This window comes from Carlito syrichta, unplaced genomic scaffold (assembly GCF_000164805.1).
Source record: "Carlito syrichta isolate Samal-C Ts95f unplaced genomic scaffold, Tarsius_syrichta-2.0.1 Scaffold136712, whole genome shotgun sequence".
NCBI classification, from domain to species: domain Eukaryota; kingdom Metazoa; phylum Chordata; class Mammalia; order Primates; family Tarsiidae; genus Carlito; species Carlito syrichta.
This window is the reverse complement of record NW_007080808.1, coordinates 302,599-319,862: the sequence shown is the minus strand read 5'-3', so window position 1 is coordinate 319,862 and position 17,264 is coordinate 302,599. Positions and strand designations below refer to the sequence as shown.

Sequence of the window (17,264 nt, the reverse complement as noted above, 5' to 3'; positions counted from 1 at the left end):
TGACCTCTCTAACCTCAACTTCCATTATTCTCACTCTCTTTTACTTAGCTATCACCATAGTGGCCTCCATCCTATTTCTCAACCTCATATTATATCCTTGCACTTGCAAATTTCTATATGAAAATGTTATCCCTCAGATGTCAGCATTTTTCTTCCTCCTTCCCCTTAAGTCTCTGTTAAATACTTCTTCCTAACTGGGCGCAGTGTCTCAAGCCTGTAATCCCAGCACTTTGAGAGGGTGAGGCGAGAGGATTGTGAATCCAGGGGTTCAAGATCAGCCTGGGCAATTTGGTAAGACCTTGTCTCTACAATAAATAAATAAATAAATAGCCAGGTGTGGTGACACATGCCTGTATTTTCAGATACTTGGAAGGCTGAGGTGGAAGGATCGTCTGAGCCCAGCAGGTTGAGGCTGTGGTGGCCGTGAGCGTGTCACTGCACTCCAGCCTGAGCAAGAGAGTAAGACTTAAAAACAAACAAACTTCTTCCTCTTTACCACTTGTCACTATCCAATATATTATGATTTTTATTTATTTATCTTATTGTGTATCTACTCTACTAGAAGCAAGTCGTATGACAATAGGGTTTTTATTTTGTTTACTGTTGTACTCTTAGCACCTAGAGCAGTGCCTATTATATGGCAAGTACTTATAAGTATTTAGTGAAAGGATGAATAAACGAATGAATGAATGAAATGGAGAAAGACTACTGTGGACATAATTAAATGAATAGAAAGTCTAATGGGGGTTACCAAGCTTTTCTAACTAGTTATTTGGTCTTCATTATCTTCAGAGGGATTAAAGAAAATAATTTTTCATGACATAGAACAAAATGTAAGTAAATAAAAAAAGAGAATGATCTCTTGAAAGTTAGAAATATGAGCACTGCATTTTTTTTTTTTTTTTTTTTTGAGTCAGAGTCTCACTCCATTGCCCACGCTGGAGTGTAGTGGCACACTCATGGCCACCCCAGCATTGACTTCCTGGGCTCCAGTGATCCTTCTGCCTCAACCTTCCAAGTAGCTGGAACTGCAGACACATGCCACGATTCCTGGCTAATTTTTTAATTTATTGTAGAGATGAGGTCTTGCCAAGTTGCCCAGGCGGGTTTCAAACCCGCAGGCTCAGGCAATCCACTCACCTCGGCCTGCCAATGTGCTGGGATTACAGAGTGAGCCACCGAGCCCAGTGACCACTGTAATTTTTAAAACAGCTGAAGAAAAAGACAGCAAAATTGGGGAAATCTCATAGACCCAAGGGAAAAAAAAAAAGAAAACAATGGAAAAAGAGATAAAGATAAGAGAAGCAGAGAACCAATTTCAGAAAGAGAAAATGGGGGAAAGAAAAAAATAAAGAGAGAAAATTATTAAAGAAATAATTTTTAAAATTTCTCTAACCTGAAGGAGGATCTTTATCAAAAGTACCCATCAAATACTAAGCAAGAAGAAGGAAAAAGATCCATACCTAACCACATTATAAAATACCTGAAACAGTAAGAATAAAGAGACATGATTTAAAGAAGGGAAAAAATTAAAGCATAAAAGACTAGCAGCAAATTTCTACCTGCCATTCAAAATAAATCAATGTAAATGTTTTTGACCTTTAAATCTTTTTTTTTTAAGATACAAAAGCATATAGATAAAACGGATGCCCAATTCCACCATCCATGGTTCTTTCCCAATTCCACCATCCATGGTTCTTAAGGAAAATTGTTTTTGAACCTAGAATTCCACACTTGGTTACTTTACTAACCAAAAATGAGGGCAGCATAAAGTCACTTTCAAACAGTCAAGGGTTCAGAAACTATACTTCCCAGGCACCTGTTCTGAGGCAATTATTTGAAGATATTCTCCAACAAACCCAGAATATAAACACACAAAGAAGAAGATGTAGAACTAATTTGGAAAGAAATCCCAAAATTAATTAATCAGTAGATTTCATGAAAAATGCCTCCAAAGAAGAATGGAATGTATTCCACGTAATAGATGTAAAGATTAAAGAACTTGACAATATTGGTCACTGGGTCCCCACGTGGTGGCTCAAGCCTGTAATCCCAGCACTTTAGGAGGCTGAGACAAGAGGATTGCCCGAGCCCACAGGTTCGATACCAGCCTGGGCAACATGGTGAGACATCATCTCCACAATAAATCAAAAAATTAGCCAGGTGTGTTAGCATGTGCCTGCAGTTCCAGCTACTTGGAAGTCTGAGGTGGAAGGCTCGCCTGAGCCCAGCATGTCAACACTTGGGGTGCCCGTGAGTGTGCCACAGCACTCCGTGAATAACTGGTCAATGGATAAAGAAATCATATTTCTTCTCCCTCCCCCAAAACTCCAGAAAAACAAAACTGGGATAAGAAAGCCATGGTGCAAACATAACGCAAACTAAAATCTGACATTATTTTCAACTGGTAGACTATAACTTTAGGAACCTTGTCCTTTCAATGGTGTCCTTTGAATACTGAAACTATGAATAAGGAAATATCGGAAAACACTAATGATCTCTGCATTGAAAACTATTTTATACAGAACAATTAAAAAATAGAATTAAGACCAGTAGCCTTTGAAAAGTGGGATTTTTAAAAACCTATTTACATATCCCATTGGATTAAAAATGTAGCATGATACAAAATAATAATGAAGGTAAAGGTTACAAAACTAGTGGTTAAAAGTGTGATGAGGAACAGGTTATTGACATAGTCTCAAAATATCTGCTCACAAATTCCTTATTAATTGCCAAAGGAAAAAATAGTAATTTCAATGGACAAACCTGGCAGACTTAATCAGTAATCAAACTTAGTTAACATGGACCACGCAGTTTCAATAAGAAATGAAGGCCGGGCTCGGTGGCTCAGCCCTTTGGGAGGCCAAGGTGAGTGGATTGCCTGAGCCCGCGGGTTCGAGACCCACCTGGGCAACTTGGCGAGACCTCATCTCTGCAATAAATCAAAAAATCGGCCGGGCGTGGTATCGCGCGCCTGTAATTCCGGCTACTCGGAAGGCTGAGGCGGAAGGATCGCCGGAGCCCAGCAGGTCGAGGCTGCGGTGGCCAGGGGCGGCCGCTGCACTCCAGTCTGGGTGACGGAGTGAGACTCCAACTCAAACAAAACAAAACAAAAAAACAGAGAAGTGAAGTAAAATAAAAAGGTGTTAACAGAGGGGAAGAGCACAAGAGAAAGAAAGTCTCAATGAGAATGAAGAATGGATGGGTGACACTCTGCCATCTTCTTCACGTAAAAAGCTTTCCATTTTCAAACGTATTCTCACTTTTAACTCATTAGCATGTTTCACAGTTTCAAAAACATTCACCTATATTAATGATTCTCAAGTTACTTGTTTCCAGAACTGAATTTTTTTCTAAACTTCAGAGCTATGTTTCCAAATGCCACCAGACATCTTTAACCTCTTTTTATTCAGATTACTCACGCTATATCAAAGGCATTTTCTTCATCTCTGTCTCCAATCCAACAATCCACTAGCATTCCTTTTCAACTAGTAACATTCTTATATGCCTTCATCCAAAATAGAAACCTCGACCTTAATATTACTAAATTCCTACTATGTGCTATCTGTGTTATAAGCCAGAGAAGACTAATAGGCTACATATCCTCTAAATTTTCTCACCAAAATGTGCTTCAAATTCATTCTATTGTCTCAATTCACAATGCCATAGTCTTTGTATAGTCCCTTACCATCTCCCATATGTTCTAAATCATCTTCATATCTACAATCATTCTTCTTTCCTCAAATCCCACAGTGGAATGAGTTTTTTTCCCCCCTAAATTTGTTCAATTCATCACCCTGTTAAAACTAGCAGCAGCATAATGAATGTTAATGCCAAATATAAAGAAAGAGCTTACTCAATGACTAAGAATAGTATTTTTCGATAATAATTAACAGTGTGTCATTTTAACACATGAGAAATTTTAGAACACATTTGTTTTGGATAATTTTATTCAAAAAAGATAAATTTGCTTAACATATAAAGTTCTAAAACTGCTTATAGAGAAACTAACAAAAAAATGTACTCAACATGTCTATTTATAGGAATTAAACCTAATCTTAAAAATCCAAGTAATTATTTGGCTCATTTTAGTTAACAGTTATAAAAAATAGACAATCTGAGCAAATTCTTATATACATTTACTGTGAATTTTTGTCTCCATTGAGTTCTCGATAGTCTTTTCAAATCTAAAATGTATTTAAACCCTACTCTAATTATGTAGTTATTTTATATTCCAGTATAAATAAGAATATGAGCATGTTATAAAAAGGAAGAAAAAACCATTTCTGAAAACACGCCTTGGGCACCAAAATGTGTGCACGTTTTTACACAGGTACAGCAGTAATGGAACATTTGTATTATTGGCCTGAACAAGGTAAATGCAGAAGAGGAAGTATGGGAATATGCTTTGTTCTACAATTATTACTGTGTGTAACTGTGAATAGTATATTTACCATTAGACTAGCATAGACTTAAAGTCTCAGCAGAAACCCTGTACTCTTGAGCTCATTTTCAAAGTAAAATAAATTTTATCATTCATTTTCATATTAATGTACAGAAAAATTATTTCATAGACACTGGTATAAAATATTTTTGTTTCAAGAAGGTCATAAATAATTTGAAGCTATGTTGCCTGCCAGAGAAAGATATTACGAAAGAAATCTGAAAAGGATATCAATGGCATGGTTTCCTACATAATACACACATACACAGAAACATACCTTGAAATGCTTTACAATTGAATGAGCTTTATTTATACATAAAAGATACCTTATTTCAATAGAAAAACTTAATCTAAAAGGAAACCTGAGGTTTCATGTACTACTCTTCTTATAATAGAGTTTTAAAAGTTGCTCTTTGAAAAGTAAATATAAACATTATTTAAAAGGCTATCAAAGGCACAGGCAGTGGAAATAACAAAAAATTTTAGACTACTACCTCCTACCTCAACTACCTATGTATTTTTTTAATCTGAGGAAAGATATTTACACTGTGAACTTATTTTCCCATTAGAAATTTAAAATTGTAACATCTACTTACCAACCCAACACAGTTGCTTAAAGCCACTTTAGTTGTACTATGTTGATCTTGCAAATATCCCGTGTAATGACAGTTGTCTAAAAAATCGTGTTTCCACTGGGGTCCATCTTTCCCCCAATATTCTACTGTAAAATGTTTGGACACAAAATCTGTATTGAGAGTCAAGTTTAGATGAAAGTGCTTGCCATAGGCTGAAAGTTTAAAAAATAACTTAGATACTGTCTGTTGTGGATCTATAGGGTCCATACTCCGTCTCCTCCTTGAGTGTTTATCATTTTTCACAGTAAAGCTGAGAAACGCTCCATTTTGATCAACTCTTATTGGAATAGTTAGCTGGTAGTGTTCAAGATAAGTCAGGAATTCCTCTTTGTAATCACAAGGCAGAGAATCCAGGAAAAACACATGGAAGAAAAGAAAATTTAACAGAACAAAGAAGAAGCAATATAAACAAAAATTATGTCAGTTAAAACTATGCATCATTATATATGAAGTATGTATAAAAAATGTTATACTAAATAAAAAAGTAAAAGTTTAAAATCTAAAGAGTAAAGTTCCAATCATTTTAAAATTACTTGTGAAGGACTATTTTTCTTTTTTAAATTTAATTTTAAAAACATGAATTCTAAGAACAAAATTCTATAGGACACATGAAAAGTTTATACTGAAATAACAAGCAATGACAAGCACACATATGTAAAAGAAAAGAGTTTAGGTCAGATAAAAATCTGTTTATACCCAACGAGAATCTCTATAGTCTTGTAGAAGTTATTATTTTAAAAAAGCATCACTAGAAAAATACTGCAGCCACTTTGGAAAACAGTCTCACAGTTCCTCAAATTGTTAGACATGGAATTATCACATGATCCGACAATTCTACGCCTGAGTATATTACACAATAGAAATGAAAACACATACCCACATAAAAACATTCACATATGAATGTTCTTACCAGCATTATTTATAATAGCCAAAAAAGGGGAAATAGTCCAAATTGCTATCAATTGATGAATAAACAAAATATGGTATATCCTCACAATGGAATATTATTCTACAATAAAAAGGAATGCAGTACTGATACATACTACACAAAAATGAGCCTTCATAATAACTGCTCTCATAATCAAAGCTCATTATTGAACGTTTAACACATTATGCTAAGTAAAAGAAGCCAGTCACAAAAGACCACATACAAACCATTTATATGGAATATCCAGAATAGGCAAATCTCTAGAGACAGAAATTTAGAAACTTAGAGGTTGCCTACAGCTGATGTGAGAAGTATTTTGGAGGGAATTTGGGAATGACCGCTTATCAGGCACAGCGTTTCTTTTTGGAGTGATGAAAATGTTCTAAGATTGATGATGGTGATGGTTGTAGAATGCTGAAAATACTAAAAACCACAGAATTGTATACGTTAAATGGGTGAATTATATGATGTGTGTATTATAGCTCAATAAAACTGCTAAAACATCAGGTTGACTAAAAAATCAGAGACCTGTTAAACATATTTTCCTCACTTAGATGTACTAATTATTACCCATCTAATCTACTTCCTCAGCCATGCCTTCCTTCAGCTAGATTTACCACTAAGAGAAAACAAATGTCTGCCCATTGCCTCATTTTTCATAAATGGAGTTTACCAAGAGTGCCTGGAGAGCTAAGCTGGAAGGACACACGGCACTTCCTCTGGCATGGAAATGCCTGCCCATGTGTTTGTATTTGGACCCAGACTCCAGTTCGGGAACAGTCTTATAGCTGGATCACCAGGGAAGAGAAGTTCTAAAGCAGAAAGAAGGTAGTGCTTCTTCCTGGACACTTATGTACAGCTAGAAATGGGGACTGGACTATCAGCCCAGACATCTATCCTGTCCAGCCTATCTTCATTTCAGTCCTTCCACATTGTTATTCTGGGTTTGGACTGTGCTGGGAAAATGACCGTTTTATACAGGCTGTAGTTCAATGAGTTTGTAAATACCGTACCTACCAAAGGATTTAACATGAAGAAAATTAAGGTAACCTTGGAAAATTCTAGAACAGTCACTTTTCACTTCTGGGATGTAGGTGGTCAGGAGAAACTAAGACTGCTGTGGAAGTCATATACCAGATGCACAGATGGCATTATGTTTGTTGTGGACTCTGTTGATGTTAAAAGAAGTCAAAACTGAACTTCACAAAATAATGAGGATATCAGAAAATCAAAGAATCCCTGTACTGATAGTTGCTAACAAACAAGACTTGAGGAATTCATTGTCTCTCTCAGAAATTGAGAAGTTGTTAGCAATGGGGGTACTGAGCTCACCAAATCCTTGGCATTTGCAACCCACCTGTGCAATCATAGAGTTGGACTGAAGGAAGGACTTGAGACACTACATGACATGATAGTTAAAAGAAGAAAAATGTTGTAGCAAGAGAAAAAGAAAAGATGACTATCAATACCTTTAGCATCTCTGTGTAGCAGGTATTCTCTGGTCTGAATTTTGGCAGATGAAAAGATATCTACAGCCTGGTTTGCCTGTCTGCCCTCCTGGGTGCTATTAAAGCTTTGTTTTGTTGAATAATCAGATGCCCCACTCTGTTGCTTTATGGAAACTGACTAAATGCAGTTTTCTGAAAGTGGTCTCCCTATCCCACAGATCTTTTTGTACTATCATTTCTGGAAGCCAAGCAAGGATAGTAAATTGACCAGAACACAGCTGTGGAAATTTGACCTGAAGTTAGTGAAATAGAACTTTGAAGAGTGTTAAAAAAAATGGAGTTTACCCACAAATATAAACTCCCATGAAACCATAGCCAAATGGAAATAGGTTAGGAGACAGTATTTACTTCATTTCTTACAAAAAAAGAGTTCATATTAAATTAGTCTTTGCTTAATTGATCAACTTTGCTACGCATGGACTTCTAGATATCTCTATCAATCTATAGTAGTCTTGAAAATCTGGCTCATTGGCACCAAAAAATGATCTGTTACTATGCATTCATGGGAGGAAAATCCAAAAGGTATGACTTTCAATAATTCTATAAGGATTGAACTGATCCGTGGAAAACAAAATGACATTTACTCACAGGATCTTCTTTGTTAAGATTTCAAGGACATAAAGTTCAATTCTGCAAATTAAAATGATAAGGTTTAGAGACAGGGCGCAGTGGCTCATACCTGTAATCCCAGCACTTTGGGAGGCAGAGGCAAGAGAAATGCCTGAGCCCAGAGCTTTGAGATTAGCCTGGGCAATTTGGCAAGGCCTTGTCTCTATAAGAAATAAAAAAAATTAGCCGGGAATGGTGGCGCACACCTGTATTTCCAGTTACTTGGAAGGCAGAGGAGAAAAGATAGCCTGAGCCCAACAGGTCAAGGCTGTGGTAGCAGTGAGCCACTGCACTCCAGCCTGAGCAACAGAGTGAAATTTAGACTCAAAAAAAAAATTATAAGGATTAGAATTTGGAAAGTTGAACTTCTTATAATTCTCACTCTTTTACCCTGATTCTAGTCTTTGGGTGAATTCTTAAGTTTGGAAAGGCATTTTTTAATGAAGAGTCCATATTGAAAGAGTTATATATTGTAATTTATTTGGTTTATTTATCTTTTAAAGCATAGACTTTCGAATTCTCTTTGAACATGGTCTTGCCCATAAACCCTAGAAATAAGTGAACCTACTAAAGTTTAGTATTCAGACGTAGAAGGCTTTGGGGTCTATAGTTCTCCAAGAAAGACTGGTCAACTCTAAAATCCACTGGAAGTGAAATACTAGCAAGACAAGTTAAACCAACTTGTAGAACCCTTAACATTTATGAAACTAGCACTGAACTGACACAGTGGGTTTCCATTCTATCATTACATATCCCAAACAAAGTGTTCACCCAAACTAAATATTCAGAATATTTTCTTGTCTGACTAATAGCAATATTTTTTGTCAGTTTCAAAAGCAGCAATCCTACCTTGAGAACTGTATGCAAGCCTTTGGTCAACATGAAATTCCGATGAAGCCATGATGAGGCTCAAAATCCAGGTCAACGTCTTCCACAAAATTTCCATAATTTAGAAAACTGGATAATTTTTTTCAAGGGCTACCTATGTGCTAGAGAGTCAATATCATACCAAAATCGAAGCATAACAATTGTATTTCTTTAAAACTTGTTGCAAATTAGTTATTAGATGTTCCACTGTTTAACAGGCACTTTTTTCCAACATCCTGTGCTTTCTTCTATATCTGGATTCATTTTCTCAATTCAAATGAGCAAAATAATGATGGTAAAAATTTTCATAAGCAAAGCATTAGGCTGATTAGTTACTAAAGTATGGCCATTTTTTAACCTAGAAAAACAAAAACAAATTTAAGTTAACTGAAAAATATCCTGAATGGACAGACCTACTATATATTACTGAATGCATGCCAAAAGATATAACTACAAAATAGCTTAATATAGTTAAATTAGACCATTGTTGCTCTTTATAGTCTAGATAAACATTCACAAGATTAAACACAGAATGGTTAGCAGCATGATGCCAGAACTATTAATAATCAAAGAAGGAATCTAAAGAGAAATCATAATTCTTTTTAAAAACTTTGAAGATAACAATTGAGTTCAGTAAGCTAACTTCCTTTTGATAAAATAAAAAGTGGACTGACTTCACAGTGTAAGGTCATTATATGTAAGTGACAAACAATATATGATCCCATTCCATAACATGCTTTTTAAGCATACTCATCCAGAGACTGTTGTTGCTTTATGAGGCATCTATCATTTTTTTTCTGGCAAAATAGATCTACAAATACAGAGTGACATTTAGCAGCTGTCTGTGAACATTGAGACTGTACCACAAACTAAACTTCTAAAAAATTGAACCATATTTACTATAACCCTTGACTTTAGTCAGAAGTCTTATATGACTTATAAGACAATTCATATGAAGTACCTTCAACTCTCTAGAATGTAACTGAAAAGAAAATAAATTTTTGAAACTTCATTTCAGGTATCACAACAGATTCAAGTCCTATCTCAATTACTTTACATTCACCTAACAACCTCAATCAGAGTCTGTGTATTCAAATGAGATGCAGCACATTCAGGGTGGTATGACTAAAGAGAGTCTGTGCATTCATACTTTATACAAAACAACAGCATACTTGACTACCTGATTTCCCAGCATACAGCACATTAGAAGAAAATAACTAAGGAACTAAAAACTAACCACTGACAGCAAAATGGTGGGAAAAAAGGATTAAAAAATGAAAAGGTAGTTTTAGAATCCCAAAGCAATGTAGTTTGGGGTAGAGGCAAATGGTTCTTATATAGTTTAATAGCTCCTACTGTGTGTATAGCTGTATTATAGCTGAATATATAACATTCATAATACTGTGCCTGAGTCCAAAATAAAAAGGTAAATACTTTTAATACGATAAATTATTGCTAATGAGTTAGGGAAGTACACAAAGGATATTGAAAAGATTTTTATGCCAAATCCATAATATATGACATTATCATATTTAATAAATGTTTACTACATATCTATTGGTTAAAAAAAAGAATGAGTAAATAGTGGTTAAAACAGAATCACTTTAGGCATATAAAAGAGTATTTTGTAGTTAACTGGAAAATTAACTTATGTGGAACATGTCATTCCCCATGGAGCTAGAAGTATTAGTTATTACAACATATAAAACAACCACAACCATTTACAATTCCTTACGTCCATCTGTATAAGTTATTAAACTACTAAATCTTGGAAAAACGAATTCATTAATCAACAATATTGCCTTACTATGTTTAAAAGATAATGTTATAAGAACATCACAATACAGAAAAGTAGTAAGGGACAAAGGAAAGATTAAGACAATCCTTGCCCTTGGGGAACTCATCATCTAAATAATGAGAAAAAATTCAAGGCAGACTGACAAATACCATAATAAAGTTAAAATGAGTCGTTACAGGTAATCAGATGAAGAAGATGACTTCCAAGTCAGAGAAGAATAGATCGAGGAATGTTTTGAAAATGGGAATATCTGAGATAAGTCTTGGTAGATGAACGAAATTTCACAAGTCAAATTGAGGGAGGCAATCATTACAAACTGAAGAAATGTATTCCACAAAGTCTAGATGGCAAGAAAAAAATGGCCAATGGTAAATACCATTAGTAATAATATGAACAGTAAATTTGGTTCTTGTGTAAAAGACTATCAAGTAATATCTGGAAAGGCAGTTTAAGGTCAGACCAAAAATAAAGAACTGCCGATACCTATATTACTTATTTTAATCTCCATAATGATCTTGTGAAGTAGGTATTACTGTCATTATGGCAGAACAAACTGATGGCCCACTCTTGTGTAATCTCCTCCCCTTAAATAATTTGACTCTAACCAATAGAGCATCTCAACATTGAAGGAGTATCACTTCCATGATTAGATTACAAAAGATTCTGACTTGTATCTTGCTAGCTGACTCTCCCTCAGTGACTTAGAGAAAGCCAGCAGCCATACGGAGAGGTCTACATGGCAAGGAACCGAGAGTAGCCTCCAGATATTACCAACAAGGAACTCAGGTCCTCAGTCCAACAGCATGCTAGAAACAGAATCTTATCCATAATTTGTGGGTTTAGAAGCAGCTTCTTGCCCAGTTAAGCCTTCTGTAGAGACCCCGGTCCTTACCAACATTTTGATTATAGCCTTGTGAGAGATCCTAAATCAGAGGACATACTAAGCCATGCCTGAACTCCTGACCCAGAGAAACTGTGAGCTAATAAATGTATACTGTTTTAAGTTGCTAAGTTTGTGATAATATGTTATGCAGCAATTGATAACTAATATAACTGCCAATTTACAAATAAAGAAGCTGAAGCTCACAGAGATTAGATAGGTAGAAAACAGATTCACACACAAGGCTATCTGGCTCTAAAGTCCAAATTCTAGGCCAGGCAGAGTGGCTCACACCTGTAATCCCAGCACTTTGGAAGGCCAAGGCGGGAGGATTGCTTGAGCCCAGTAGGTCCAGGCTGCAGTGAGCCATGATCAAACCACTGCACTCCAGCCTGGACAACAGAATGAGACCTCAACTCAAAAAATAAAATAAGTCTAAACTATTTATATAATATCACACTTCCAGTTTAAGTCACTCTCATTTAAACATTCAACAGCAGTTGATAACAACCAATGTCAAATAAGATATTCATAAATAGTATGTTAATGGCAATAGTTTTTAAAAACCTTATATACAGCAATTGTTTCATCTCAAAATTAATTTTGCAATTATTTAAGCAAGACAGAAAGCACTACATATCCTTTCTCAGGCAAAAATGTAAAAAGAGATTACATCATGCCATTATTCAATAACAGTAATAAAAAGAATTTAGTTATTTTGATTTCCAACTTACATACAGTCTCCATATTCCAAACCTTCTTATAAGTTACTAAAATATAATTGTTACTTCATGAACTACATTCATTCTCATTGTTTTAATTTTTTTAACTCACTAGAGTATTTTGAATAATAGCTAACATTAAATGAGCCATTTCTGTACTTTAAATTGTAATCTTTCTTTAAATTAAACTAACACTTTTGGGTTAATTTTCTAGCAGAGGTGATGGATTTATATTGAACCATTTATCTTTCATTCCCCTATTTTTCTGGGTTATGAAACTAATGACAAACTTACAGTGTAATTGGCTGGGCTTAAGAAGAAACTAATATTCCCTCTTGAGAAATTTCCTGCTCTTCACAGTTTCGTAACCTTCTCTCTTACCTATTGTCCTATAAATACCCAAGTTAACTAAGCCAGTAGCATTGAGAAAAAAGGTAATATGTAACTATTTGGCCAGAAGTAGACTAACATATGATTTAAGGATTTGCAGTAAAAAGGGCATTGGAGCATAGTAGAAAAAGCAGGAGCCTTGAAGTTAAACAAACCAGAGTTACAGTCTTGGTTCCACCAGTAGCTACAATATCTGGCACATGGGCACTCAATAAATTTGAGTTTCTTTCTCCTGTCTCACTTTCACTCACTCCCCACTTTCTTTCAAGCTTCCAGTGCTCAGTGAAGAAACTTAACACTAAGTAAATGAGTTGGCTAGAACTCAACTAAAATCAACACAACTAACATATCTAACCACTCTTAATCACCTACACAATCAAAGTGAATGAGTTAACCTACTTTCTGACACCTGCTTGGGAGGTTGATGAGAACACCATAAACAAAAGTGCAGAGGCCCTGACTTTTCAAGATATAGTTTCCAAAGTTCAGGCTAACATTAAAATACTAGTCAATTATCCAAAAATCATAATGAATTAACCCTTTAAGTTATGTAGCAGAAACATTATTATGTTATGGAAAGCACAAAAGCTTTGAATCCTGGCCTGACTCCAAGTTACTTAACCTCTCTGTATCTGTTGCTTCATCTATAAAATCATGATAATGATATCTATTTTACAAAGATTTATTGAGAGATTAAATTAGATTATTATGAGGTAAAGTATCTGCATACTTAATTTTGACATCTAAATAATGTTAGTCCTCCCTATCATTATCTAACACCATTTTTCAAAGGCCTTCCTTCAAAAATAGTTTCATGTTTCTCTATTTCGCAAAATGTATAATGGTTAGATATGATAATGGAGTCAATCAACTAGGTTTATTATCTTTAAAGCAAACATTAAAGAACTTATTCATGATGATTATAACAATTTAGAATTTGAAAACAGAACCAAAATGTCGCTTTTACTTTGATTTTACATATGCTTTCTTTCCTAACAAAAATTTACCAGCCTGTAAAGCTAAGGGATCATTTACTTACTTCCATGGATCAAAGCTATACTAGACAAGTAGAGAAAAGATCAGACAACTTGCACTACTACAGTGATTCCCTCAGCAGTCTTCCCTACTTGAAGGGTATTACTTGCCTTTTTCCTCTATCATCTTAACTTCCCACTCAAGTGATCTGAGAGTAGCCAAGGTAATAATTTCCTCCCATGAACTATTATTATGAAGCTAAAGAACATGTATAACATCCTTCTCAACTTCTTTCATCCCTCTTAACTCTGGTTATTTATTTAAAGCTGATTTGGTCTCTATGGAAAAAGCAACAATACCATGCTCCCCTCAGGTATTTAATTTTTATATGTGAAAATTAACTTCTCATTTAATTTTTGACTTACTCTTTTAACAAATATTTATTGTCACCTAGTTATGCTAAAAACACAACTAGGCTTTAAGTACAAAGGTTTCCAGATCATTTATAAGCTTTGTGAGATTGGTTTCCAAGGAAAGGTGTAACTGAACACACAAATTACTTAAACTAACCTATCAAGAAAAGCAAGTGAGTCAAAAGAAAAATGTAAGCCACAATCTGCAAAAATCAAGTTCTAAACCACATATAACCCCAAACTTTTTTTCCAGATAACAAGGTAAATACACAGTATCTATATTATGACTTTTCCTGAAAACAGAAACATCTTTTTCTCTTAAGGTTAGCTTGATAATCAACCATGTCTTTTGGTAGAACCAAGAGCGCTATCTACCTCTTCCCCTTTAATGCGCTATTAACTCTCTTAATATGTTGACTTTCTTCATTCTCTCACTGAAGTCACAAATGATAAGATTTGGCACAAAGGCCCACCTTAAACCACTAGCAGTTACTAGTAGTTACCAAGGAAATAAAGAGGAAGTGGTAAGAGTAGACAAGAGTAGGAATTAATCTTACAGGTACTGGAGCCAGACGTGAAAAGTGTTACAATATTCCAAGCCTTAAGGTTACAGGTTTTTCCTCTTGGAAATCATAAAAATATTAATACCACTACACAGATTTCATTTGCAGCCATTTGTGGCAAATGAATGAATTTGATTTGTTTGAAATCAACTCATTTGCCTCTATATGCCGGTTTTCAGTAATCCAAAACATCAATGATCACATTTCAATACTAAATTAATATAAACCAGACTGCAGCTACCACTTTGCTGAAACACAGGAAAACAATTATCTCCAAAATTAATTTTCTTAATTTCTCTCAACTACACCAATTTTATTACATTTCTTTCCTTGTCATGAATTCTGAAAACTGTCATTCCCACCTCTTAATCAACATTAGCTAAAACTAAACAAACAAAAATAAATAGAAAAGTAGTCCAAAAAACCTGAACATAAACATAAAAGAATATGTTGAAAATCACACTCCAGTATCTTTTTAAAAGTTCTAAGCAGTGGTTCAGTTTCCCTTTTCCTCTTTGCTCTGCACACCCTCACTCCCCCAGCACCTCCCCCCCACCCCCCCATTCCACTTCGCCCAGACAGAGGGTAACAGTCTGAGCTGCCCTGGTTGAGTTGATCCTAAAGTTAACATTCAGCAGCCCATTTCCAGACAGCAGCGCTAAATCTATTTGGATAAAACGCGTGTGACCCAGACAGTTGGCATTTGGCCCAAACGCGTTGCACCGGCAGCTCAAATAAAAACAAGAGTAAGAAACTCACTCTCTTGTTCCCTCTCAGTGTGCTTTCTCAATTTCTCCCTCTCCTTGCCTCTAGCACAAGGAAAGAAATGATCAAAGACGGGAATTGTAACACACATGATCAGAAAGAGGCTTTCCAATACCCCCTTCCGCACTCTTGATCCCCCTCCCCAATCCCTGAACTTTGGTCCCACACACCATATATACAGACATACCCCGATAAACAAGGCTCCGGAGGGTTATGAGTCTAGCACGTCCCAAGTGGCCAAAAGTAAATCAAAAACACACGCTTCCATCTCTTTGATTAGCCTATTAAGAGCTTAACATATCCTAGAGCATCAGGACTACAACTGGCACATTAATGCTACCCGATGAGCCCAAGCATAAAATATGCACTTGTCTGAAGACTTAAGACACTGACATGAAACTACAAAATGCAGATTTTTCTTTAAGAAAACTGGAAATCAGTTTAAAACATACACATCGTTATTACTTTCCCAATTGCTATTTGGTGATTAATTAAAAGACTACAATAATCATCATAAAGTCCACTCCACAAAACATGTACTATATATCATACAATAAACATACTTTTTGCATCATAAAATACTTGCAAGTCCCAGATTTCTACAGCCCCCAACTAGTCTGGAGTTAAAAAGATTTCTATCTGTAAAATGAGTTCAGTCAAGCTCACTCATTGCCATAAAAAATAAAAATAAAAAAAATAAAAACACACACAGAGAGAAAAAAGTTTTCCAAGCGTTATTCGGAAGACAAGCAAAGCACAAGTTTTTTTTTTAAAAAAAGGTTTCATTGAATATTGTGAAGTCTTCCTTACCGTTTTCATCTTCAAATTCTGATAAAAAGTAAGTTTCAAACAATAGAGATTGCACTGGACGACTCACGTACTCCCTCTCCTAACTTTTTTTTTTACCCCCCTTTGCAAAGCCACACCAGCAGTTATTCTGCAGCCAGAATAAAACCCTATAGTCTGGCTAACCCGGGCTTTAGAGAACGGACTTTCCGATTTGGCAGAATAAGAGATGCCTTCACTACATCCAGCCTATCACCCTGAGATGCTGCCTTTGCAAAACCCCTTTCTCTCCCCCCCCCCAAAAAAAGGGAAAGGAAAAAAAGAAAGAAAGAAGGGAAAAAAGACTTATTGGGGGGTGGAAGTGGTGCCCTCTCCTTCCTGGACAGCTTAGTGCCTTTGCTATGCAAATAACATGTGCAGAGCATCAAAAGGTATCAGGAGAAAAGAAGACAAGAGGAGCAGGAAGGGCAGCAAAGTTTTGTTGAAGTAGCCCTAGATCTCACTACCGGCCCCCAGCCAACTTGAATTGCAGCAGGAGAAAATTTTGGCAGCTTTTCCTCGGAGGCAGAGCACACTGACGTCAGTCTGCAGATGTGCCTGGGCTGCGTCGGGTGCGCATGTGTCCTGGGTCGTCACGTGGAGGGGGAGGGGAGGTAGAGGTACAATCGGGGTAACCAACTACCAGCCATTCAGAAGGGCTTAGACAATGTCAACTTTTCCACCCTGTGAATGAGAGCAATTCTGGCCCCTCTAACCTCTCTCCCCTATCCCACTCCGCCTCTTTTCCTCCACCTCCTCCAACCTCTTTTAGAAATTCTAGCCTGGTTTGTTATTAGTTGTTTCTTGGAAAAAGGAAGGGGGGGGGTGGGGGAGGAAAGAATGAATGACTTTAGATGGACGAATGTCACCGTTAAGATCTCCGGTGTCTTTTTCCGTGTATTTCATTTAAGTCCACACAATAAAAATGTAAAAACTTGCACA

General features: G+C 36.0%; 1 protein-coding gene and 1 pseudogene across 1 annotated transcript in view; one reads left to right on the top strand and one right to left on the bottom strand.

Moving 5' to 3' along the window:
• Positions 1-16,859, bottom strand: part of ADAMTS6 (ADAM metallopeptidase with thrombospondin type 1 motif 6) — a gene marked incomplete at its 3' end in the record, with an annotated part of 238,514 nt that extends 221,655 nt beyond the window's left edge. The window contains exons 1-3 of the mRNA XM_008049780.2: positions 16,308-16,859; positions 8,974-9,349; positions 5,041-5,405 (exon numbers count right to left, since the gene is read on the bottom strand). Coding sequence (XP_008047971.1) covers positions 5,041-5,405; positions 8,974-9,070 — 462 coding nt within the window. The remainder of the gene's footprint in view (positions 1-5,040; positions 5,406-8,973; positions 9,350-16,307) is intronic.
• On the top strand, positions 6,873-7,466 carry LOC103251181 (annotated as a pseudogene).
• Positions 16,860-17,264: the final 405 nt, after the last annotated feature.